This window comes from Cenococcum geophilum, assembly GCF_001692895.1.
Source record: "Cenococcum geophilum 1.58 unplaced genomic scaffold K441scaffold_16, whole genome shotgun sequence".
NCBI classification, from domain to species: domain Eukaryota; kingdom Fungi; phylum Ascomycota; class Dothideomycetes; order Gloniales; family Gloniaceae; genus Cenococcum; species Cenococcum geophilum.
In genome coordinates, this window is record NW_027137574.1 from 1,561,768 (window position 1) to 1,585,774 (window position 24,007).

At 50.5% G+C, this 24,007-nt stretch overlaps 11 protein-coding genes across 11 annotated transcripts; 6 read left to right on the forward strand and 5 right to left on the reverse strand.

Moving 5' to 3' along the window:
* Nucleotides 1-286: 286 nt before the first annotated feature.
* Nucleotides 287-1,978, forward strand: K441DRAFT_71027 (uncharacterized protein). Its single transcript, XM_067653887.1, has one exon. It carries the CDS (start codon nucleotides 552-554, stop codon nucleotides 1,659-1,661), a length of 1,110 nt encoding a protein of 369 aa, XP_067505157.1. The 5' UTR covers nucleotides 287-551; the 3' UTR covers nucleotides 1,662-1,978.
* On the forward strand, nucleotides 1,979-3,523 carry K441DRAFT_71026 (uncharacterized protein). Its single transcript, XM_067653886.1, has one exon. It carries the CDS (start codon nucleotides 2,296-2,298, stop codon nucleotides 3,283-3,285), a length of 990 nt encoding a protein of 329 aa, XP_067505158.1. The 5' UTR covers nucleotides 1,979-2,295; the 3' UTR covers nucleotides 3,286-3,523.
* Nucleotides 3,524-3,761: 238 nt separating this feature from the next.
* Nucleotides 3,762-5,002, reverse strand: K441DRAFT_676565 (putative mitochondrial carrier protein; the record flags this gene model as incomplete). Its single annotated transcript, XM_067650968.1, has 2 exons — nucleotides 3,762-4,596; nucleotides 4,647-5,002. The coding sequence occupies 2 exons, from the start codon at nucleotides 5,000-5,002 to the stop codon at nucleotides 3,762-3,764; spliced, it is 1,191 nt and encodes a 396-aa protein (XP_067505159.1).
* A 349-nt stretch (nucleotides 5,003-5,351) lies between these two features.
* On the forward strand, nucleotides 5,352-8,695 carry K441DRAFT_676566 (SPT16-domain-containing protein; the record flags this gene model as incomplete). The annotated part of the gene is made up of 6 exons (XM_067650969.1): nucleotides 5,352-5,531; nucleotides 5,591-5,675; nucleotides 5,732-5,853; nucleotides 5,908-6,063; nucleotides 6,119-7,547; nucleotides 7,599-8,695. The coding sequence occupies 6 exons, from the start codon at nucleotides 5,352-5,354 to the stop codon at nucleotides 8,693-8,695; spliced, it is 3,069 nt and encodes a 1,022-aa protein (XP_067505160.1).
* An 816-nt stretch (nucleotides 8,696-9,511) lies between these two features.
* On the forward strand, nucleotides 9,512-11,779 carry K441DRAFT_609139 (uncharacterized protein). The gene is made up of 5 exons (XM_067645502.1): nucleotides 9,512-9,728; nucleotides 9,782-9,838; nucleotides 9,892-10,128; nucleotides 10,184-10,672; nucleotides 10,720-11,779. Exons 1-5 carry the CDS (start codon nucleotides 9,642-9,644, stop codon nucleotides 11,329-11,331), a joined length of 1,482 nt encoding a protein of 493 aa, XP_067505161.1. The 5' UTR covers nucleotides 9,512-9,641; the 3' UTR covers nucleotides 11,332-11,779.
* K441DRAFT_704957 (FSH1-domain-containing protein) lies at nucleotides 11,496-12,407 on the reverse strand (the record flags this gene model as incomplete). The annotated part of the gene is made up of 1 exon (XM_067653560.1): nucleotides 11,496-12,407. The coding sequence occupies one exon, from the start codon at nucleotides 12,405-12,407 to the stop codon at nucleotides 11,496-11,498; it is 912 nt and encodes a 303-aa protein (XP_067505162.1).
* A 264-nt stretch (nucleotides 12,408-12,671) lies between these two features.
* K441DRAFT_686506 (WD domain-containing protein) lies at nucleotides 12,672-14,493 on the forward strand (the record flags this gene model as incomplete). The annotated part of the gene is made up of 2 exons (XM_067651995.1): nucleotides 12,672-13,010; nucleotides 13,069-14,493. 2 exons carry the CDS (start codon nucleotides 12,672-12,674, stop codon nucleotides 14,491-14,493), a joined length of 1,764 nt encoding a protein of 587 aa, XP_067505163.1.
* An 807-nt stretch (nucleotides 14,494-15,300) lies between these two features.
* Nucleotides 15,301-17,708, reverse strand: K441DRAFT_555646 (uncharacterized protein; the record flags this gene model as incomplete). Its single annotated transcript, XM_067643291.1, has 3 exons — nucleotides 15,301-16,082; nucleotides 16,149-17,522; nucleotides 17,579-17,708. The coding sequence occupies 3 exons, from the start codon at nucleotides 17,706-17,708 to the stop codon at nucleotides 15,301-15,303; spliced, it is 2,286 nt and encodes a 761-aa protein (XP_067505164.1).
* Nucleotides 17,709-19,346: 1,638 nt separating this feature from the next.
* On the forward strand, nucleotides 19,347-20,369 carry K441DRAFT_676571 (ADP-ribosylglycohydrolase; the record flags this gene model as incomplete). Its single annotated transcript, XM_067650970.1, has 1 exon — nucleotides 19,347-20,369. One exon carries the CDS (start codon nucleotides 19,347-19,349, stop codon nucleotides 20,367-20,369), a length of 1,023 nt encoding a protein of 340 aa, XP_067505165.1.
* Nucleotides 20,370-20,511: 142 nt separating this feature from the next.
* Nucleotides 20,512-22,383, reverse strand: K441DRAFT_71104 (Choline/ethanolaminephosphotransferase). Its single transcript, XM_067653897.1, has 6 exons — nucleotides 22,145-22,383; nucleotides 22,055-22,064; nucleotides 21,738-21,942; nucleotides 21,588-21,683; nucleotides 21,247-21,523; nucleotides 20,512-21,186 (listed from the first exon to the last, which is right to left on the reverse strand). Exons 1-6 carry the CDS (start codon nucleotides 22,282-22,284, stop codon nucleotides 20,655-20,657), a joined length of 1,260 nt encoding a protein of 419 aa, XP_067505166.1. The 5' UTR covers nucleotides 22,285-22,383; the 3' UTR covers nucleotides 20,512-20,654.
* Nucleotides 22,384-22,759: 376 nt separating this feature from the next.
* K441DRAFT_676573 (NIPSNAP family protein) lies at nucleotides 22,760-23,983 on the reverse strand (the record flags this gene model as incomplete). The annotated part of the gene is made up of 2 exons (XM_067650971.1): nucleotides 22,760-23,286; nucleotides 23,335-23,983. 2 exons carry the CDS (start codon nucleotides 23,981-23,983, stop codon nucleotides 22,760-22,762), a joined length of 1,176 nt encoding a protein of 391 aa, XP_067505167.1.
* Nucleotides 23,984-24,007: the final 24 nt, after the last annotated feature.

Sequence of the window (24,007 nt, forward strand, 5' to 3'; positions counted from 1 at the left end):
TTTGAGAGAGAGAGTCATCCATTCCTATAATTAAGCCAACTTCGTCTTGTTTGGCTATAAGTCTCAGTTCATCCCGATTCTGAGACGACGATATTCCAGAAATGACTTATCCCTAAACCCAGACAATACCGAGTTTTACATTTCAAACTGAAAGAGATGCTACGATTCCAGTTCTTCCGCTTTGCCGTCGCAGTATTGCTACTTATACTCTCGGCGAAGGCCACCCCGGTAGGAAATGTCCTAATTCATGTCAACAGCAAAGTTAGCGGAGGGTTTTCTTGGGGCTCTATTGCGCTGGCTGTTCTTACGGCGTTCCTTCAAGGCCTCGTCACCGCCCTGGCATCTATGGCTGAGTCTTTAAATCACTGGACCTTCCGCTTCCGTCTCGCCCTTGTCGAGCACTGGTGGTGGACATTTGTCTCCGTCCTCCTTGTAATATCACTGGTTATGAACGTTCTATCCTTTACATCTAGCAACAATTCTGAGCCACTCTCAGTCCTAGTCCTTGCCTCTGCCACATTTCTCGCCACTGTCCGATACACGGTCCCAGCATGGCAATTTCGCCATTTAATTCGAACCGTTGGCTTGCTTGGACGAACAGCAGTCGAACTACTATAAAAGAAGAAAAGACAATCTTCTGCGGGGACGAAGCCATGTGGCGTCAGCTCATCAGAGAAAATGCCACAGCTTTGGCAACCGAAATCAATAAGACGCCTTCCGACCTATATGGGTGGCGTCTATGGCCCGCTCGGGGTATGTCTCAAGATCCAACAGACATCTTGAACGTTGCGAATTCCGAAGTTTCGAGGTTAAGGGCTTCAGATGAGTGGATATACGAGGACGGCGATCCTGATGCATCAACAAAGTCCCTCCTCTGGGGAGAAGGCCAAGGCTTTCGACGCAGGGTTTCGCGGGCTGTCTCTGCCGTTCCACGAGGACTACTCGATTCGAAGCCCTTTACAATAGATGGTTATGGCGCGATAGGCCTGACACTGGCGTTGGGAATTCTTGGGCGGAACAAAGGACTGAATCCAAGAAATCTTAAGTTTCAAATGACTCGAGAGCTTTCCACTCTGATGGAGAATACTTCAACTTGGCGTCCCCGTCCAGCAAAGGTCAACCGAAGCTATTTTCGAAAGCCTTTGCAAGAGCAATACGGCGGAATATCATCTGCCTTTGTGGATGTGGCTCTAGAATTGTCCCTCTTAATGATGGATATGCCATATTGGGCAATTGCAGAATGGCTCATTGGGGGCTTCGAGCACCAATCGATGGAAACTAACCGCTTTCTTCGACGTCTCCCCATCGCAGACAATGAGGAGAGACAAGCAATGCTGAAGGCCCACTATGAGTCAAGTTACGTCTCAATGATCATTTCTCTCAACGGTATGAATCCAAGAATGAAAACGCCGCCGCCGAAACAGAGAAACTTGCTCAGCCGTCCTGATATCATGTGCATTGGACTTTTGTTGAAAGCTAGAGGGTGTCCTGAGCCATCATGGTGGAATAAAGATAATGTCTCCAAGCGGCGGACTAATCAGGTTGGGTTTCTATCACAAGACTCAGAGTGGAAGGAGCCCATGGCGAAACTCCTTGGGCTCACGGAGTGGCCTGTTGGCTTTGAGAATCAACGATCCGTCTGGCGAGATAGCGGGTCTTAGAGAATACAGACTACTTAGCATACTCTTCTTTTCCAGTACAGATTCCACAGCGTTGATGGCTCTAATTTCAACCAAACACTTTGGCTACTTATTTCCCCAGTTCAGCAAATGCCGAATGAGTTTGGAATCGATCTCATTTCCAATTACAAATCCGTACATCCTACTTCCTACCGCCAACACTATCCAAATCTCATTCCATTCCATTCACTCTTTCCGATCTCTCATCACTTTCCCCGAAAAAAATACGGTAGCCTACAGAAGCCCTCGCACAAGCGAGTTCCAACCCATCAATCAGAAGCCATCATCTGAATCATGGCAGCGAATGGCTTATGGCGCCCAATGAATTTCCTCGACCGACCTCGGATCGAGGCTCGTGATGCGACGACTACATATATTACTATTACAGTAACTGCACCAATTATATATTCAGCCGTGACAGTGACCATGACTGCGGAAAGTGGAAACTCCCAGCTGGCTGCGCCGGCGCATGGGGAACATACGATCTTGAGTGTGGCAGGGGAAGCTCCTTCAACGCCTTGGTCGGCGATGGTAATGTCGTTTTTGAGTTCTATTCTGACCGAGATTTTGGGTTCGGCCAGTGGTCCAGCTTCAATAGTGTCTGCAACTAGTGGAAATGCAATTTGAAGTACTGTTTCCCTACAACTCGGCTTATATGTCGACATCTTCAAAGAAACCTGTTATTACGACTCTCATATCCTACAACGGATACTTCTCTCAGACCCTGTCCTACCTCTCGCTACCTCTCTCTGAGTCCGTGGCCGAGTGGTCCAGCCCTGCAGCAACTACGTCTCGCGTCTCTTCAACAAGCACCGTTCCCTCCGACTTCTCCGGCTCCAGTCACACGCTCAGCCCTTCGCAGGCCGCAAGCACAAAATCCAACTTCCGATTTGAGACGTCCATACTCTCTTCCGTTGGTGCGGGAAACGGGATACACACGCGCACGCCCTCAATGACACGCATCATCCAACGCGCCGAGATCCGCCAAGTCTCCCTGTCCGCCGCAGCAGAGGCGCAGACGCAGCCGACATTGCCTGCCCAGAAGCGCAACGAGACGCTCTCCCGGGGCCCGTTCCCGGCCACGCCTTCCCCCACAGGCCTGCCGACCAGATCGCCCTTTTCCTCTCCAACCGTCTCCTCCAACACCCTCCCGCACGCCAGCTCGCAGGCGTCGTCGTTGGAGTCCGTGCATGATAGCTGGGATGCGTCCTGTGTGATCAAGTCGACAGTGACGGGCCGGGGCTGCGGCGGGGCGTCGGACGACTTCGCGGCTGCGGTGACAGTCGCGATGGGGTGCTGGACTGATGCGGCGAGCGACGAGGCGGCGTCTGCGGTACCTGAACTTACATCGCCTGCGCTTACGCCGCTTACGACGTCGATGCCGTCGGCGACGTCTACGGGCATGGGCGGTGGGGCTGTGGCTGTGGCTGTGACTGGGAGTGGGAGCGGGAGAGGGAGTGGATTGCAGCATACTAGCACCGCTCCTGCTGCGTCGACGAGCAGTAGTGTGACGCCCGTGGTGCGATATAGTGATACCACGACAATGGGCTGGAGCTTGGTGGCTCTGATGGGTGTGATGGGGGTTAGGGATCTGTTGGCTATGTGAGGTGGGGTGAGATATACTGCTAACAATTAAGGGGTCGGCGTTTGGGTCCATGACTGGAGGAAAGGATAAGGGTCTATTAGAAGAGCGATCTGAGTCGTGGAGGGAGAAGGCTGTTATCATGTTGTGATTAGATTCATATCCGCCCGCGGAGGTTAGGATATTTTTTTTACCTTTTTGGTTTCAGATCTCCCTATGGCAAGGACTATAGGCTCAAATACGTGTAGATTAAGAACATACAAATATTCATGGACGGTGCTGGTGAAGGTGTCATAATGCCATAAGGAATATCTTGAAGTTGGATAAGAAGCGTGAAAGAAATAATTTAAGTGTCTGGGAGTAATTCCTGAGGCTTTATCTAAAGCCTCTAATCCTAATAGCAGAGATCTAACATACCATGTCTGAGCGGCGCCTCTACCAATTCTATCCCTCTATCCTTTATTCATAATAGTATTTTACATCATAATACAACTCTAAGCTCAAGTGAGAAGAATATCAAACCCGTCCTTCTCAATCCTGATCTCCTCGCTCTCAAACGCGTACTTCCTGCGCATCAGCTCAAACACAATCAAGCCTGCACTCGTACTCGGCACCTGACGCACTGTATTCATGACAAATCCACGATACAGATAACTCCGCCATCCCCCAGCCCGCCGCGCCAACCGCTCGCATTGATGGAATGTCTCCTCGTACGCATGGTAGTACCGGCGCATGACCCCCGCCGGCGTCGTCTCCGCCCGTGCGGCGTAATCTAGCGTCTCCAGCCGCCGATAGTGCACAGCCTGCAACTCAGCAAGCGGGTGCTGGACGACCTGCTGCGCGACAGAGGCTGCGATGCCGGCCAGCAGCAGGAAGGCAGGCTCGAGGGCATAATGGGGTTTTATGAGCGGGCGGCCGTGGTCGTGCGGCAGGGTCGGGGAGTAGGTGCCGTAGAAGCGCGTCACGAAGGCGTAGTAGGCGTGCGACTTGGTGGCCTCGAAGACAGAGAAGAAAATGGCGGAACCGAGCGAGTCTTTCAGTAATGATAGCGTCCACCCGCCGAAGATGCCGCGCAGCCCGATCGAGCGTAGTTTGTGCGATCCGTAGTGCCACATGTGCTTGTACTTGCCTTCGAGCATGTCGCTGGTGCGGAAGCGCGCTTGGAGCGCGTCGAGCGGGGCGGCGATGAGGGACTGGATCGTCCCGGCGGCGAGGCCGGCGAGGAAGGTTGAGCTGATGGGAGGAGGTGGGTATGTACGTTTTGTGGAGCGGGAGGAGGGCGTATGGAAGACGCCGAGGGTTTGGAGGTAGGCGGTATAGAGGACCCCGCCAATACTGAGATATGTCAGTGGTTTTCTAGGGAGCTTTCTACATAGGCGCCCTACAGAGTGTTCGCCAGTAGCGGCGGTAGCACTTGGTTAGGAATAAACCCCCAGCCGTGAGTCTTGACTGCATGAGCTAGAAGTACAGGCGTAGTCACTCTCCATGACCAGCCAAGATTTGCTTGAACCCGTGGATTTATGGCTCGTGCATATCCCATATAATCAATCCGGCTTCTGAAGAACGCTTTCACCGGAGCTCTGAAGTAGAATGCGACCATCCGAGCACTCACGGCACGTATACCGGCTGCAGAAGCTCCCGTCGCCGCATTGCTCTGCGGTTTCTTCACTGCGTCGGCTTCATCCTGGCGACTAGCTTGAGAGCGGTCCTCGGAAGAACGACCACCGGGGAGGGTGGTCATCGTACACCATGCAAAACGAGCTTAAGAAAGTAAAGCGACATCTGGGAAAGCTAGAGAAGATGCTGGCCCAATATGGAGGGCATCCTAAGCAAAGCGGCACACAGGTAAGAAAGAGGGCGGGTGAAGAAAACCTCGGATAGGCTTTTATTGTTGAGCGAAGCTGCCTTAGCTAAAGGTCCCGCGCCAAGGCTGCGTTCGCCGCGCCAAAAATCGCGTCGTCCAAGATCATCAATGACCTGCTGCCTCCCATCAACTTTTCTTAATTCTCCGCGCTCAACCCGCTCTCCTCCATCTCCCCAGCCTGCCCCCGCCATATTTTTGAAGGCTTTCGCGCGCTCCCGCCTTCATCATGGCTGACGAAATCGTCATCGACAAGCAGAATTTCCACGACCGCCTCAACTCGTTCGTCACGAAGTGGAAGGCGGACAAGCGGTCCGGCGACGCGACGTTTGGCGGCATTGGATCAATCGCTGTCGTCGTAGGCAAAGCCAGTGAACCAGGAGTTTATCAGAAGCCTGCTGCGTTCCAAGTAAGCTTTAAAATCGGTGCTGGAGCTTTAGAGTTGTGCTGATTATTGGTACTATCTAGTTATGGCTGCTAGGCTACGAGTTCCCCGCGACCCTTTTCATCATCACACAGGACGTCGTCCAGATCGTCACAACCAAGAAGAAGGGTGAGCATCAAACAGAGGTCAGAAGGAGATTAGAGTGCTAATTCGCTGGTGTATAGCTTCATATCTGGAGCCTCTTAAGGGGGGAAAGATTCCGGTTGAAATATTTGTGCGTGGCAAAGATGCTGAGGCAAATGCTAAGCAGTTCCAAACTTGCCTAGAGACGATAAAGACTGCGGGAGTACGTACTTGCCTTGATTCTAGCTATTTCGCCCAACTCTGACAGCTTGAGTAGAAGAAAGTGGGAGTGATCACAAAGGATACAGCAACTGGACCTTTCGCAGAAGAGTGGAAGGCAACTATGGAGGGCATCTCCAAAGACATCGAGCAAGTGGATTTGGCATTTATTTTGTCAAATGCTGCTTTGGCTGTGAAAGATGAAAAGGAGCTGGTACGTCACACAGATCAGAGGAGCTTGCAAGGCCCGTGGCTAACGTGGTTACTAGCGGATTATTCGTGATGCATCACGAGCGTCAAGCGGTGTGATGGCAAACTACTTTGTCGATGAGATGTCAGAAATCCTCGACTCTGAGAAGAAGATATCCCACCAAGCTCTTTCGAATAAAATCTCCGCCAAAATCGAAGATTCAAAGTTCTTCCAGAAACTCAAGGTTTCAAGTAACTTTGATCCTCTAAACTTAGACTGGGGCCTACCGCCAACCGTACAAAGTGGAGGTCATTATGACTTAAAGTTCAATGCGGAGCCTGACAACAACAATCTACATGCGGGAGTTATAATTTCCGCACTTGGCCTACGATATCAGACATACTCATCTATGATCGCCCGAACGTACATGGTCGACCCGAATAAATCGCAAGAGAGCAATTACAAACTTCTCCTATCCATTCACGAATTGGTCTTGAAGAGCATTCGGGATGGTGTTGTGGCGAAGGACGTGTATAACAAGGCTTTGAATCTTCTTAAGTCGAAGAAGCCAGATTTGGAGAAAAACTTTTTGAAGAACGTTGGATATGGAATCGGCATTGAAAACCGAGATGGTACGCTTTTGTTGAGTGGCAAGAATAGCCGCACCTTGAAGGATGGCATGACCTTCTGTGTTACGACGGGCTTCACGGACCTCCAGAACCCCAACCCTCAAGATAAGAAGAGCGTCGTCTATTCGTTGGTTCTGACTGACACAATCCGTGTGACGGCAACCGACACTGCTGTATTTACCAAAGATGCTCCTTCAGACCTTGAATCAGTTTCCTTCTTTTTCAAGGATGATGAAGAACCGGAGCCAAAGCCGAAGCCTAAGCGCGATTCCCGCATTGGTGCGGTGGCTCAGAAGAATGTCACTAAGACGCGTCTACGCGCAGAGCGGTCAACGAATCAGGACGCTGAAAAAGAAGCCGCTCGACGAGAGCATCAAAAGGAACTCCACCAAAAGAAGCAACAGCAGGGTCTTGAAGCATACGGAAAGGGAGCCGGAGCCTTAAATGGAACGGAGGAGAAGAAATTCAAACGCTTCGAGTCATACAAACGTGACAACCAATTCCCACATCAGGTGAAGGATCTGGCTATCCATGTTGATAGAAAAGCTCATACGGTCATTCTCCCCATAATGGGCCGTCCGGTCCCATTTCACATCAACACAATCAAGAATGCTTCACATACACCAGAGGGCGAGTTTACATCTCTGCGTATCAATTTCCTATCTCCTGGACAAGGTGTAGGCCGAAAAGATGATCAACCTTTCGAGGATCCTACCGCGCACTTTATCCGGAGTCTGACATTCCGCTCTCGTGATATCGACCGCATTGAGGAGATTACCAAGCAGATTACAGACCTAAAGAAGGATGTGGTGCGACGAGAACAAGAAAAGAAGCAAATGGAGGATGTCGTCGAGCAGGACAAGCTCGTCACCCTCAAGAGTAAGTTACTATGATTATGTTCATTCTTTTCTATCCACTAACATTTGAAAGACCGCAAACCGTACATTCTCGACATGATTTTCATGCGCCCAGCTCTCGATGGCAAACGTGTCCCTGGAAGTGTTGAAGTGCATCAGAATGGTCTGCGCTATACTCACGGTCATGGTGGCCAGCGCATCGACATCCTGTTTGCCAACATTAAGCACCTTTTCTTCCAACCTTGCCAGCATGAACTGATCGTCATCATTCACGTGCATCTAAAGAACCCAATTATGCTCGGCAAGAAGAAGACGCGCGATGTCGAGTTCTTCCGCGAAGCTACTGAGATGCAGTTTGATGAGACGGGCAACCGGAAGCGCCGACACAAGTTCGGTGACGAAGAAGAATTCGAACAGGAACAGGAAGAACGAAGGCGTCGCGCTCAGCTTGACAAGGAGTTCAAGAACTTTGCTGAAAAAATAGCGGATGCAGCGCGCAGTGAGAACGTCGCGGTCGATATCCCCTTCCGCGAGCTTGGCTTTACTGGTGTACCATCCCGCTCCTCGGTTCTTATTCAGCCCACCACGGATTGCTTGGTCCAGCTTACTGAGCCGCCTTTCCTGGTCCTTACTCTCAACGAGATTGAAGTTGTGCATCTCGAGCGTGTGCAATTCGGTCTTCGGAACTTCGATATGGTACTTGTGTTCAAGGACTTCAATCGTCCGCCCGCTCACATAAACACCATACCTGTTGAATCACTTGATGCGGTCAAGGACTGGCTGGACAGCGTCGAAATCCCCTTCTCTGAAGGCCCACTCAACTTGAACTGGGCCACTATCATGAAGACCGTCACCTCAGATCCTCATCAATTCTTCGTAGACGGCGGATGGTCCTTCCTGGCGGCCGAGTCGGACGACGAAGACGCAGAGGAGAGCGAAGAAGAAAGTGCGTTCGAGATGAGCGAGTCTGAACTCGCCGTTTCCGACGAAAGCTCCGAGGATGACAGCGACTTCGACGAAAACGCATCAGCTGAGGCAAGTGAAGACGGCAGCGACGAAGGCGAGTCTGAGGGCGAGGAGTGGGATGAGTTGGAGAAGAAGGCGAGGCGGAAAGATCGGGAGTCTGGTCTCGATGACGAGGAGGACAAAGGACGGAAGAGGAAGAGGTAGATTGGAACGCTAATAATGTTTAGCAACTTCTACCTACCATGATCTACCTTGCTTCTCATACTTTGCTAATTTGGCTCTGGGCGGTTGCACAAGGGGAACTGCCCGTACTGTGAAGAAGAACTAAAAGCGTTTCCGGAGAATTTTTGAAGTGGAATTAGGGTCTTCTAAATGCTTTGCTGTCAGGATGCATGGATAGGACGGGGAATGGTAACCCGGATGCTTCTTCATTAATGCGCTTGTATTGCTATCTGTGTTATGCTAGGAACTGAGGGCTAGGCTCTGGCGCGGCGGATTAATGAAAACCGGTCAACCCGTCCTCGGTGCTGTTAAATTCGAGCAATTGCCTAGTCTTCAAGTCTTTTTAAGAGCGGAGATGTGTTGAGCAAACTCTTTCCACTCTCGTCCTCCCATCGCCGTCGGATCTAGCTGCGTGGACGTTATAATGCTACTCTACAATATTGAGCGAGGCGGTTGGGTTAGGGTAGGAGCTATTTGTGGTACCAGGCTGATTGATTATTCTACATATCTGAGGCATGAACGTATTAGAATTTGCCACCTTAATTAAATATTAAACTAAAACTTTTAATTATTAATGTATAAATACTGTATTATATTCTTAAAGTATTTACTTGCTTTATGCACTTTGTTTGATGGTGTTGTGGATATATTTGTAGGTGGGTAAAATTTTGGCGTTGATGCCTTTGACAAAATGACGGCTGTGCTTGGCGAGAGCATAATATCACGTGTCGTAATATCACGTGATTGAAACAGCGGGTCAAGCTGTGAACCTCCGAAATGCAAGTGGCAGTTGATCGCCAGAGCCTCATCTACACCATTTACAACTTCCGGCTTTATCCTCATCTGATTCACACAATCCTATCATACCCAAGCTTGTAGATACTGACATCCTAGACTCTACTGATCTCACCCCCGTGCCGTCGCCGCGATGTTCAGTGGACAGGTGCTTAAAGCGGACAAGGACTTTACGAAGGAGGTTGATAAACAACTGCCAGAAGCTCAACAACTTGCTAAAGTATGTATCTAAAGCTTTCGAATGGTTCTACGGGCTAACAACGATGGCACCAGAGCGATGTCCAAGCTGCTATCGAGAAGCTCCTCTTACTAGAGAAGCAAACCCGGCAAGTACGTAACCACTACCATCCAAGCGCTTTTAGTCATTTGCTAAAGTCTCGTAGGCATCCGATCTAGCATCTACATCTAGGATCCTCGTCGCAATAGTCACAATATCGAAGGAATCCGGAGATTGGAGTTTGTTGAATGAACAAGTTCTGCTGTTGTCGAAGAAGCATGGACAGCTCAAGCAAGCAACAACAAAGATGGTGCAGGTGGTTATGGGGTTCTTGGATGATGCGCCGAGCTTGGACACCAAGATGTTCGTCATTGAAACGCTAAGGACGGTCACCGAGGGCAAGGTATACACAACTATAGCCTCATAACCTGGTCCATGTCGCTAATGGGCAGCTATAGATTTTTGTGGAAGTCGAGAGGGCTCGAATTACCCGTATTCTCTCCGACATCAAGAAGGAACAAGGCGACATCAATGCAGCTACGGATATTTTGTGCGAGCTTCAGGTGGAAACATTTGGTTCGATGTCACGTAGAGAAAAGACCGAGTTTATCCTTCAGCAAGTGGCGCTCTGTATAGAGAAGGGCGACTGGACGCAGGCCGGTATCCTAAGCAGGAAGATCAGCACGCGATATTTCACAAGGAAACCGAAAAAGAGTCCGGAGCAGCTAGAGAAGGAAAAGAAGGAGCGCGAAGAGAAAGAAAAGAAGAGGAGTGTGGATGAGCCGCCTCCGGAACCGGAAGATGATGTCACAGACTTGAAGCTGCAGTATTACGAACAACAGATTACGCTGGCGAAGCACGAGAACAAGTATTTGGAGGTCTGCAAGCATTATCGACAAGTTCTGGATACTGAGGCCGTGGAAGAGAATCCGGAGCAGTTGAGAGCTGTAAGTTATTTAAAGGGAAGTTTTTACATCAGCTAACCCAAATCCAGGCGCTCCAGCGTGTTATTTACTTCGTTATCCTCGCACCCTATGACAATGAGCAATCCGATCTACTCCACCGCGTATACCGGGATACAAGGAATTCTCAGATACCTCAGGATGCCCAGCTGGTGAAACTCTTCACTGTCCCTGAGCTAATGAGATGGCCGATGGTTGCTAAGCAATTCGGGCCTCACCTCTGCAGCACAGATGTGTTTGATTCAGAAAAGGGACAATCTGGTGATCCAAAGGCATTCCAGCGGTGGGAGGATCTGCGTAAGCGTGTCATCGAGCATAACGTGCGTGTTGTAGCCAAGTACTACACTAGAATTCAGATACCACGTTTGACGCAGCTTTTGGATCTTACCGAAGACGAGACGGAAAAGTACATCAGCGAACTAGTTACAGCGAAGACTATCTACGCGAAGATTGACAGACCCGCAAGGATTGTCAATTTCGCGAAACCGAGAGACGCTGATGACGTATTGAATGAGTGGAGTGGGAGCATGAAGAGCTTACTTGGCCTACTGGAGCGAATCGATCATCTCATCACTAAGGAGGAGATGATGGCACGTATCCAGCCTACGAAGGTGGAGAAAGGCAAGACTGGTAAGGCGCATTAAGCACTAAGTATAGGAACATTGGAATATGGAGTCGTGCTTTGCACTATGTCTAGATCATGACGAGCCAGCTATATTTTTTGGCTCTGCGCCCTCCAAAGCGCGCTGTAATATAGACGTCTAAACCATAAACGTAAACCTGCCAGAACGCCAGTCTTATCTACCTCTTAATCTAGTCGAACTCCTTTCATGACATGATTATGTTCTACTAAATTCTTTGTCGGTGGAACTTGGTGCGATTCATCTGCGTTTTCTTCTTTTTTCGTCCCATCAACATCTGCAGTTACCTCTCTTATAAAACCAATCAGCGCACTAACATACGCCTTCTGGCTACTAGGCAGGAAGTGGCCGCCCGGATGATACACCACCCTTCCCTCACTTCGCTCACATGCTTCCACGAGTGCTAGACTCCGCTCCTCTTCAACCACCGTATCCAGCGTTCCCAGAAAATGCAGTATTGGGGTTTTGATCTTCGGCTCATAGAAACCCCTATATAGTTTACCCCCGCGGGCCGCGAAGCCTGAGTAACTCACAGCAAACTTAAGAGGTGGGTGAATAGCGGTGGTTATATAGCCCGTCGAATCTTCGAAGGACTCCGGATAGCGCATCCCACCATCTGGATAAAAGGATTCGAAGGCTTCTCGCCGCCCAGGCTCGAGCAAGGAAGCTAGCATGCCGGCGCAAGCACCGCCTTGCGAGAAACCAATTACACCGTCAAAGGGTCCTTCGGTCTTTAGAACTTCCGCAATATGATCCATTCCTCTTTCAATACCTTCGTATGTATACGGCTCGCCGTCACCTTTCCGCCGCCACCATCCCCATACGTCTAGCTCCTTGTCCTTGTCCTTGTCGACGCCGTAGGATGCTGGGTCCTCATTGGAAGCGACAAAAGGCACATCGGCTAATGAAAGGCGGATTGGAGCAGTAGGATAGTGGAGCGTTATACCAGCTGGGAAGGCTTTTTGCAGGTTCTTTTCTAGGGCGCGAGTTTTGGCATGGAAGAGAGTACCGGATTGCGTGAAGCCATGTAGCATGAGAACCTTGATAGGTCTTGTAGGAACGGGAGCTTGTGAAGCCATGATACGTGAGCGTAGTGGGTAGAGATGTGGAAGGCTCGATTTAGGACTGGGAAGAACGTGGCGAGGGCTTATTGAATGAGCATTACGGGGCATGAATGGTTGTTGAACTTATATCTACATGTCCGTCTGGGCACGGACTTCCGGATGATTCTTGTCCGCCGAGTCAACCCACCGTGTAGGGCTGAAGGCGGAGAATATAGGCAAAATTCTTCAACACTAAAAAATATCTGGAGCTACAAGAGAACAGCAATCTTCCCCGCAGCCATGCTTACGGAACACTTCATAGCCTCAATATCTGCGCCATCTAAGCCAAATACTGGAGTTACCAAGGATGCGGGCATCTTCTTCCACGAGTTCCAGCCATTGGCAGCGCAGCGCAGCGTTTTCAAGAAAAGTGCGACCTCGCCGAATTGCCTCGCGGTGAGCGCATCACATTTTTTCGCAGCTCAGGCAGAAAAGGCTGTTATAAATGTTTATAATAGGGAAAAGGGCAATCAAGAAGCTCTTGTACCCTTTCCTGAGAGGATACATAGCGTTGCATTAGCTTCTGGAGATATGGTATTGCTCTTGGGGACGGAAAGCGGCAGGATATTGGTCTGGGAGGTAATTGTGTTTATTACTACTACATATTTGTGTACATTATTTTTAATAGGTTGTATAGATATGTACTGGGCGACTTGTATCTACACCTACGTCGCATCTCCAACAGGTCACAGCTCTCGCGGTTGATCCGAGTTCCAATTTCTTCCTTTCTGGTTCCACAGACTCCATCATCCACGTCTGGCCCCTCCCAAGCCTCTTATCTTTCTCTCCTGATGCCTCACACACACCAATACATACGCTTTCTACGCACCGGGGTCCCATAACTGCCCTGGCAACTAGTCACAGTGTCAGCTCAGCAAGCATCGCTGTTTCAGCCTCCCAAGACAACTCGGCCATAGTATGGGATTATCGTAATGGGAGGGCTTTAAGAACGTACTTACTGGAAGCAGCACCACTTGCTCTGGCCCTCGATCCTGCAGACCGAGCATTCTACGCTTCTTATGAAGACGGCAGTATTCAAACCATCGATTTCTTTGATACGGCACAGCGAGAGTCTGCCACAAGTAATCTCCATGATCCTTCTCTATCACATCGACCCATCCAGCCGCCATCCCGAACCCGTTTTAATGCTTCTTCACAGAACCTAGGCAGCGCAGCAAGCCTATCACTAAGTTGGGATGGCACCACCCTTCTCTCTGGCCACTCAAGCGGAAAAGTAGCCTCCTGGGATGTCGCCAAAGGCGCCTATGCCTCCACGTTGGTTAATCTGCCCGGGCCAGTCACAAACCTTATCTTTCTCCCACCGACGGGATTTCTAGGCGCACCCACTCCGAAATTCAAGATCCCGACCATCGTAAAACCGAGACACGACGCTTCGTCCACTTCAATAGGAGCAGCCGAAAGTACCGGAACTGCCCCAGGGAACTACACCCTTAATGTTCAGCTCACGAGCCAAATCCGCCTCCCTTCCATCTCCGCCTCTTCCGCCTTGACTGCAGATCCATCGGAATTCGAAGTCGCGCTAACCCACCCTTCCTTCCCCTCCTCTCTCCTCGATGAAGGCCTCGCTGAGCTAGCGTCGTGGTCCTCGCAACCCACCAACGGCGCTTCTGCATCTGTGTCCGCTGACTACCTTTCTCTTACTCCCGCGCCACAGAATGGTGTACTGGTACAGGATCAGACAGATGGTAGTATCTCGGAATCAAACAATGAGGCACAGCTCCGGGAACTGCGCGCCCAGGTGGCGTCTCTGCAGCGGGTGCAGAAAGTCACGTTCAAGCAGCTGGCCGAGCTGAGGGAGGAGAGGGGGTGGTGGGTTGAGAAGGAGGAGAGGAGGGAGAGAAGAAGACTGAGGAGGAAGGCGAGGAGGAGGGGAGGCGCGGGGTTGGTGGAGGGCGGGAATGGGAAGGAGGGTGATGCTACGCACGGTGAAGACGAGCAGATGGACGATAGAGAGGAGAGTGAAGAGGTGGATAGTAGCGATGACGACGACTATGGGAACTTGGACAGGAGCTCCGGCGGGGACGAGAGCGGATTGGAATGAACAACAAGAGAGTATTCCGGAATCGAGCCCGTTGGCGTGCATCGATGCTTGATCGAGAGGTTCTACCCGAGTCGGTCGTATCACGGACTCTATCAGATCCCAAGCTAGGCTCACTGTATTGTGGCTTTGTATGGATCACGGAGTCGAGTCTATGACATATCTGTGTCCACACCGCCGTTCATACGTCTTGCACAGCCCTGTGTCTTACAGCACCATCAGCAATTTCTCGGGGCAGAACAGAAGTTTGATATTACCTATGGCTCCGGAGGGAATGGGCACAGGTCTATAATAGATTCAGAATTAGAGAGTTCTCAGGTTAGTTTGGAGAAATTTCAATGGCCGTTTATATAGGGAATACTGTAGATCGCGGTAAACGCTTCGAGGAGCTGGCGGATCTAGAGACCTCCATCTAGATGGAGTAGATGCAGTTAAGCGCGCTTTTATTAAAACTCTAAGCATATAAGACATGATGAGAAAATAAGAGAGCATATGTATGATCTATTCATGGAGACATCATAACAGCAGGTCACTTTGACACTCACCATTAGAGTTTGAAATGTTCCTTGATAGAGAGAATGCTGCGCAAAGACGCCAGCCGCCCGCATCTCGCCCGGCAACAACAACAAACCAGCCAAAGCTCACTCAATTCAATTTGATATCACGCAATAGCTCAGATTCAAGCAAAAGCTCCACCTCACACCCGCCTCTCCTTCTCACTCCATCCCGCAGTGAGCACCCCTGCCGAATCAATCTCCTCAATACATCTCACTCTCTCATTCCCTCATCTTCATCCTACACCGCCGCCTCTCACATAAAACTCGAAAACCTCCCAAACGACTTCCTCGCAAACGCACTCGGTGGAGGCGCCGCTCCCCTCCCACCCCCCAGTCCCTGAGGCGGCTGGCTAGGCTGCGGCGGATACTGCCCAGGCACTTGAGAATACGGCGGCGGCGGCGGCTGCTGCGGAAACAGTCCCGATGCATGCGGATACGGCGCCGGCGCCGGCACGGGCGTGGGCGCAGACGGATACTGCGCAGCAACCTGCGGATACGGCGGCTGGGCTAGCGGCGGCACTTGCGTCTGCGCTTGCGCTAGCGGCCTCTTCTGCCGATACTTCTCGAGCGCCTTATCGAGCTGTGTGGCCAGCGTGCGCAGATCGCCGACGGGCTGGCCAGCAGCAACGGGCGGGAACACCTGCGGGTCGTAGAAACCGTACGCGTTGGGGACTGAGGCGGCGCGTTGCGGGTGCGCGGGCGGGGGAGCCGGCGGCGCGGTGCTGGCCCAGCCGTTCACGAGCTTGCTGATGGCGTCGGCGTTCTTGGTGAAATGCGTGGTTACGACGTCGGTCCAGATGGGGTCGACCTTGGCGTCGAGCCAGCCGAGCATTGCGTGTCGGACCGTTAGCGCTTGGATGGTCTTGTTGTAGTTGCGTGATGGCCCAGTGCCGCGCGCATTTTCGCGGCCGGGCTCGTTGCACCAGGGCTCCGCGCAGAAGATCATGGCTTGGATTGAGATGAAGACTTGGAGGAGGGTGGATTGGGTTGGGTTCCATTTCTCGCCGGACCAGGTGCCGAGGAGGGAGAGGCAGACTCGGAGAGGTGTTAGTGTGTCTGTAGGGTTGAAAAGAGGGAGATGGGGTACATTTCATAACTTACCTTTGCCATTCGGGTATAGATTCGGGTTGAAACTTGCCGTTCCCCAGCCAGTGGTGCGGAAATTCATCATAGGCGGAGCCATTGGATAGTTATTTGGGCAGAGAAGGTCGAACTCAAAGAGTCCGTCCTCGTAAGGTGAACCCTCAGGACCAATAATAAGGATCTTCATGACATCAAGCCTAGATGATCCGTAGCGGACAAAGATACCGGGAGCAAGACCTGTCTTCAAAGTAGTGACATCCATGATTAGCTTCTTCATTCGACCCGGGGATACACTCGTCATTTGGTTAGCTTCTCGTGCGTAATGGTGGCCATTAAGAATCTGATGGTCTGGGACATCTACTAAGCAACTCTCCGTTTCCAGCACGGCTGTTGCTTTTGTTCCAGTTTTCTCGGCCGTGCTGGCGTTGGCTAGTAGGAACTCTGCCAGATCAGATATTTGGCGACACAGCCAAAGCATCTTTTGAGAGTCGTCGGTGTTGAAGTCTCTCTGGTTCGCTTTTGCGCTTTGCAACACCATATTGCTCTGAATGTTGAGGTTCCGAAGGCAGTCAGCAATAGACGAGGTTTTCTCATCTTTATTCTTGCCTTTCGTCTTCTTGTTTTCTTTGTGGAAGGAAAATGTGAGGAGATCAATGTTGTCATTGTTCACGTTCCGCTCGCTGAAGACTGTCTCGTTGGCCGTTGAGAAATGGCTGCCGAGCGCTCGTACAAAATCGAGCATACTCTGGTAAAGGCCGCTCCTCTGAGTAGCATCTTCAAGAGAATCATTTCGGAGCAACTCGGCTGCCTTATTCAATATATTGCTCTGTGAGAGCATTGTTACCAGGGCCGGAGGTGGATTCGCATCAAAATGTGATAGGCGTTCGACTGAGGGTAATAGCTCACTGAGCAGAGCCATTACCAACTCTGTCAGGCTATCTGTGCGGGCTTGAGCCTCTTTGGCTTTTGATTTGTTGTCAGTCGTGGTGCGGCCTGAACTGCGCCGACTGAATCTTGATTTTAGATCTCCTCCACCACCGTAAGGCACTGTGCCCGGAGACCAAGGATCATTCCCATAAGAATCGTTATAGTTATAATCACAGCCTTGATCACGGTCACCCCCATAACCAACGCCAGACTGGCGGCTACTTCGTTGGGAGTTTTTGTTAGTAGCGGTTGCACTACGCTGTTTATCGTACGAATACTGCTGGTCAAGACCACAAAGAAGTACCCAAATTATGAATAACCTCCCACGATCACAGCACCAGGCCACATTGATTCCCTTGACCGTTGCCTGGCTGACAGGATTCTTGCTGGAAGACTGAGAACCACAGCCAAGACAGGTCAAGGTGGAACATCGCACGCACTGTAGAGAGGAGGATGTCCTCGCTGCTTATTAGTTAGTAGAAAGACCAATATAAAATTCTATCACTGGAAGGCTATCTTACATTGCCCATTCGTCCATTGCTTGAAATAGTTTCCAAGGTCTGTCTCGGCCTGGAGAAACTTGTTTCTGCAGTGGGCACAACTCCTTCCTTTGACCTCCCCCGTAAAATCCTGGAAAGAGACCGAATCCATTGATGCTTCTGCTTCCGATGATGTAAAATTGGGTGGTTCGGCATATAAAAGTCGAGGCTCTTCAAATAGCAATACTTCTTCATTCTCTCTATTGAACTCTGCCTGAAGTTGAAGGGCAAACCGCTCGTCATCATCAATAGGAGATACTAACGAAGCGGGCCCAGGCTGAGAATAGGCTCGGCGTGGCGGACTATAAGGCAGCGGTCCAGGATCAGCGATCCCAGCTTCAGCTTTAAATTGAGCATCCAACTCCATTGCGAGCCGCAAACTTGCTTCATCATCATCGCCGCCTGAATAATCCGGAGATGAACCTGTCAAATCTATGACTTCGCGAGAGGATGGAGCCGTGTAAGGAGAGTATGCATGAGATGATGCAGTACTCGGCTTACCGCCGGGAAATCCCGCGGCACCTGCATATGGCTGGGAACCCAGTGCTAGTAAGCGTTTCTGACGAAGTTCTTCTCGATCCATGTTAGACGAAGAGTAAAGCCGGCTATCTGTTAAATATATACTGATCAGTACCGCAGGCAATCGGAGGACTCAGGAAGGCTGAGTAAGCCTTGTAGGATCCTGGGTGGGGTTGGAAACTGAGGGGTCAAGGGTGGGAGTTAGGAAGAAGGAAAGTGTGTTGGAAGAATTGAAGAAGACTGTAGGAGGTGTAGACACGTTTTGGGTCTTATGGGCTTTCCTAGACATCAATAATAGTGAGTTACGCGTTTAAAGTTGGTGACGTGGATATGGAACAAATGCAACCTCAGCGAGGCTGTGGAAGAAATCTGAATATAGAGGAACTGCTGATGCATGCATGCGCCGGGTCTCGGTAAAGTAGAGCCTGACACAATGCGTAAAGTTAATAACTCTGTAGTTTCTAGGGTGGTTGTTGAGGAGAAGTAAGTTGAAGAGAAGGTTGAAGTAAGGCTTCTGAGGCATGGGAGGCTGGCAAATCACACAGCGCAGAATTTGCAGGCTATTTAGAAGCATCACGTGTTTGCGAAGAAGCAATGATAAACAGTTTGACGTTCGATTTGGCTCGCGCGTTTCGCTCAACGAACCGGACAATCGATAAGACCCGTTAATACGTTATTCCTATCATTACACTAGTAGTTGTCATCACTAATTGGAAGCAACCCCATAGTCAACTCTCTATTGGAGGCTGTGCCACCTCTTTTAAAGCTATTAAACAAAGCAGTGTAAACTGACCTTCAGGTATAAATTATCGTTGCTCCCTCAGTTCACTGGTTTAAGTGGTTCAGCTGGACTTTCAGCTCTCGTCAACTGTTCACTGGCTATCGAACGCTGACGTCAATCCCTAGGTCGGTCCGTGCGGGAACACGACCGATTTGACTTGGTTGATTTAATTGGCCAGTTCTTATGATAATAGATGGACGCAAATCACCGTGCGAAGGGATAGCTACCTCTGCACTCCAATTTTGGATCTAGTAGCATATAGTGAAAACTCTTTCCACTCTAAAGCGAGCTGCATAATATTCTTCATACTTTCATCTACGCCTTAAAGCTTTTCTCCCTCTTTCTACGAAGTTGACGAAGCATCTCAATCTATCAAACAGTCTTCCTGTTTCAAGCAAAGTACCACCTCAACCTCTACCTTCACCTCCTGCCCTCACACCTTCTCCCAAAATGGCCACCACCCCCATCTCAACACCTACCCGCCTCTCCCGCACAACCGGCGCCCTCCTCGGCCTCCACGCCGGCGACTCCCTCGGCGCCACCCTCGAATTCACCCCCTGGGCCACGATCCACAGCCGCTACCCAACCGGCCTGCGCATCATCATCGGCGGCGGCCCCTTCAACTGGCCCGCCGGCCACGCAACCGACGACACAGACCTGACGCGCGCCGTGCTGCTCGCCTACCGCGACGGCAGCCCCGCCTCTGGCTCCGCCAGCGACTTCGACGTCGTGCGCGCAGCAGCGGACTACATGCTCCAGTGGCATCAGGGCGCGTGGCCGGGCCGCACGCTGGGGACGCCGCCGGTGGACATCGGCAACGCGACTGCGATCGGGCTGAATCGGTACAGGATGTCGCGGGACCCGCGGCGCGGGGGTGCCGGGGCCGGGCAGGCGGGGAATGGCAGCTTGATGCGGTGTATTGCGACGGGGCTGTTCCAGGCGGATAGGGAGAAGCGGGTTAAGGAGTCGATGGAGATTTCGGCGGTCACGCATGATGACCGCAGATGCACTCTCAGCTGCGTGGCGTATAATGAGATGGTGTTTGCACTGCTTTGTGGCCAGACGCCGGAGGAGGCGGTGGAAGCGGGGTTGGGGTTAGTGAGGGCGATGAGTTGTAAGCCTGTTGAGGAGGCCATTAGCCATGGGAAGGAATTACGGCTTCAAGAAATTGCGGGGAAGGGCCCTAGCGCCGAGTTACCTGGGAGAGCTGCGGGGTATGTGTTGGAGAGTCTCATGCTGGCGGTGGCTGCGATGCTTGATTCAAGGTCGTTAGTAGATGTGCTAGTGGATGTTGTGAGGGTTGGAAGTGACACGGATACCAATGCTGCCATTGCAGGCGGGCTGTTAGGGGTAAGGGATGGGGTGGAGGCCCTGCCAGAGGAGTGGAAGGAGAAGTTGCAGTTCAGGATAGAATTTGAAGAAGTGGCACTTAAGTTGGTGAGGTCACAAGAAGTTGAGGGAGAGGTTTCGTAAGACGATACGGCGTTCACCTGTCAGTGATGCCCATTGTCTAATGGAACAATTAACGTGTTTCTCATTACTCTTTCCGACAATCCCTATATTGATTTACTGTGCAAGCTTATCCAAACCCTCATAATTACGCCGTGACTCTGACTGCATCAATGAAATGCCACTTATCGAAACACCCAAATTGATACCCAACTCCCGCTTAAATCTTATGCCAGAATAATTAAACCAATAATCCCAAGTCAAAGAAACAACTTCCTCTTTTCAAAAGCAAAGGCTTTCCGCCATAATTCACTGCGCTTTCTTGTCTTCCTGTCCTTCCATATATGGATGCTTGATTGTCAAACACCAGATGTCCAAGTAATCGCAAATGGCAAAGATGACATCTATAATAAAACTGCCATGGACGCCAATGGCTAGCCCTAGACACATAAACACAAATGCAACTTGGTAGACATCACCACCCAACGCGCTAGGCCATCCAAAAAGGTTGCCATATTCGCTGCCGAAAGCTTTACCAACATGTTGCTGCAGCCAAGGTCCAAGAGAATCAATGACTCCGTAGGCTAGAGGGAACACGAGAACATTGCCACGTGGGAAACGGGATTTTGTAAGATGTGAAATAATAATGCGACCGACTGAATAGGCGTTTATGATACCGACGTAGAAGGTGAAGGGGACTAGGTGATTATGCAAAATGTTCGGCTGAAGAGCTAGGTAGATAGGGATCAAGGTCCAGGTAACGACGAAAGGTAGAAGGCCAAGCAGAGCGACGCGAGTGCGTTGACCACGGGAACGACGAGCTTTCATGACATTCAGAGCACTAAGAAAAGATTAGAAACCTCGCTGCAGACAATACAGGCCGCAGAATAAAAATACAAACCTTGAAACGGTATTGAAGACTAGCACAATTCCTCCATAAACCATGTACCATTCATTCCAAGCTAGACTATAGACATAGTCAGGAATGAAGCTATAGTTTTCGATCCCAATGGTTTGCAGCATGGATTGTTGCCAGAAGCTCCCTCCCCCAAGGTAAGCCGTCAAAGCATAAACGATGCAGAGTGTGAGAATGCCTTCAACGGGACCGGAAATGATACCAAGGGTCAGCGTGTGAGTGTGGTACTCGTCCCAAGTTTGGACGTAGAATGTAAGGAGTGCTACGATATATTAGCCTAACACAAGCAAGAAAAATAAAGATGATTAAAGAGCAGTCACACGTACAAGCAAAAAGTGTTAGCACCGTCTTCCAGCCTTGTCCTAGGTTCATTGCCGCAGAAAATAGTAGCACCTCAAGTGTAGTGTTAATAGCATCAACGCCTGTTCTCTGTTAGACTTCCGTAATCCTTGCAAGACTGGATGAATCTAGCGCACCATGATCGAACAACTCTCCCAGGGGTCCGCTTTGACGTGTTCTCCTTGCTTGCGTGCCATCCACAGCGTCAAAAGTTTGATATAAGAACAACCCTATTGCCCAGCTTGCATATACCCAAGGAGGACAGTCCTGGTCAAGTGTAGGTGTATACCACAAGAGCGTGATGAAATTCGCGACTACAAATGCAAAGCCGGAGAGTGTAATCTATAAGCAGTAAATATTCTCAGCAAGCTCTCTACTTCCATTCCCAGGATTTTCCCCCCTATATTCCTTCGCATCCTTGCGACGCGTCGAGAATGGTGGGGAGGAGGCTTACTGCGTTAGGTCTGTAAAATGTCAGTATACACATCTCAAAACATTCCATAAAGAATGAGGCCACATCAATCCAGTAATAAAATTTACTCACGCCATGCTCATCGGAAAGCAATGGATGACAAAATTTGTGTAAAACGGCTTCAGGATATACCGCGACACAAGACTGTGGTCAACGCCGGAGTACTTGTACTCTTTAAGCTTGGGTAGCTTATCCTGCCGTATGTAGACCATTTTGTTCGACCCCCTAAACCAGGGAGAAGTGCCGGCGAAGAGAATGTGATGGGTGACTCGCGAAAGGTTATGCAGAACGATGATGTTGTTGCAAAGAAATTGAGAGTTATTGCGATATTGCTATTTTTCAATTTCCAGGTTTCGCGTCGGAAGCGATGACGCATGAGGGGTCTTGGCCCTAACCAAGCTAATTGCCATAATGGTAAAGCTGTGGCTTTTCTCAACCATGGAATTAGGCGATTCAGAATGTCCAGTGATGAAACATTTGATTACTATAGATATCCCATTGTTTGAGTGTCTGTGCCCGATAATACTGAGTCCTTGCCCAGATATCGCAGAAATGCTATTACAAAATCGTCGTCCCGTACTTCTTCTTTCCCTCAAGTAACTCCTAGGTATCATCTTCGGCACTTTGACTGCTGCATATGGTTGTATCAAAATAATTCGAGCCTAAGCCTGTCCTTGTTGGCATGCTCTAGGCAACGGCGCTCCATGGGCATGGAATCAAGATCCTGCTCTTCATTGTCTGGATGAGAGGCACGGTTTTGTGGACCGTCTCACCCCATCCCTCCACGCTCCAACTCTGCTCGCGCCTGATCTTCCTCTCCTCCAAGTCCGCAAACTGCCACAAATGATGAACTGTGTTGAGCTCGCCAATCTGGACAAACCACGCGCCGACGCCTTCCATGACCTCTCTACGAGCTTTGAGTCCACGACGCCAGTGTGTTTCCCACTCGAGTAAGTTACCGGGATGTAATGTGTATGAACGAAGCTCGAATAGACCACCCAACTGGCGAGGTGGTGTCGTAGGCCAGAACGAGAATTCCTGCATGAGAGAGGTTCGCTTTGAGTTTATCAGGGTCTTGAGTTTCGCATCGAACGCGGGGAAATCAGGGTGATGCTGGATAGCGTGTAACGAAGCATGATAGCCTTGGTAGCGCTGGTATTCCCAGATGTGTACTATCGAGAAAAGAAGGCTGTCAGTATCCGATTTTCGTAATTCTAGGCATGCAGTTGGTAAGGAGATATGAAGAGAAGTAAAAGACGTACCAAACGTATCACAATCTCCAACTTCAGTCCTCCAGCTGCCAACGAGGTGAACCTTGTTCTCTGGAGTTCCTGCCATTCTTGGGTACCAGCTTCCAACCAGCTCCACATATTCATCCACTTTATCCGGCTTAACTTCGTGGAATACGATGGAGTGGACATATTTCCCTCTCGCCAGCACCTGCGAGAAGCTCCTCTCAATATCCTTGTCGAGCTCCCTTCCCTCCGGAGTGCCATATATCAGTGACGACAATGCGCCGCCCTTCTTCCTCCCGCCATCTTGCGATTCTCGTGCGCGTGCCTCCTCTGCATGATGTGATGAAAGTGAGCCAAGTGCCTTATCAAAGAGAGAGGAATTACCGTTGGTGGACGAAGTGCCAGACGCAGACAGGCTACCATGTGCATTGGGGGAAGAATATGACTGACTTTCTTGCTGCTCCTTCCGCTTCTGAGCAGCTATCAGGCCTTCGCGGAACTCGCGCTGCCGTGCATCGAACTTCGGCGCAGCATCTGGAGTAATGTCGGCAAGTGCCGGAGCTCGGGCTGGGCTCTGAGCAGCTGGAAGGACAGTGAAGGGGCGAGAAGTGACTGGTGAAGCTTGTGATGCGGGAGCGAGACTGCGAACACGGGGAGCAAAGCGTCGTGTAAGCATGGTGGTAGTGGTGGGAAGGTGTTG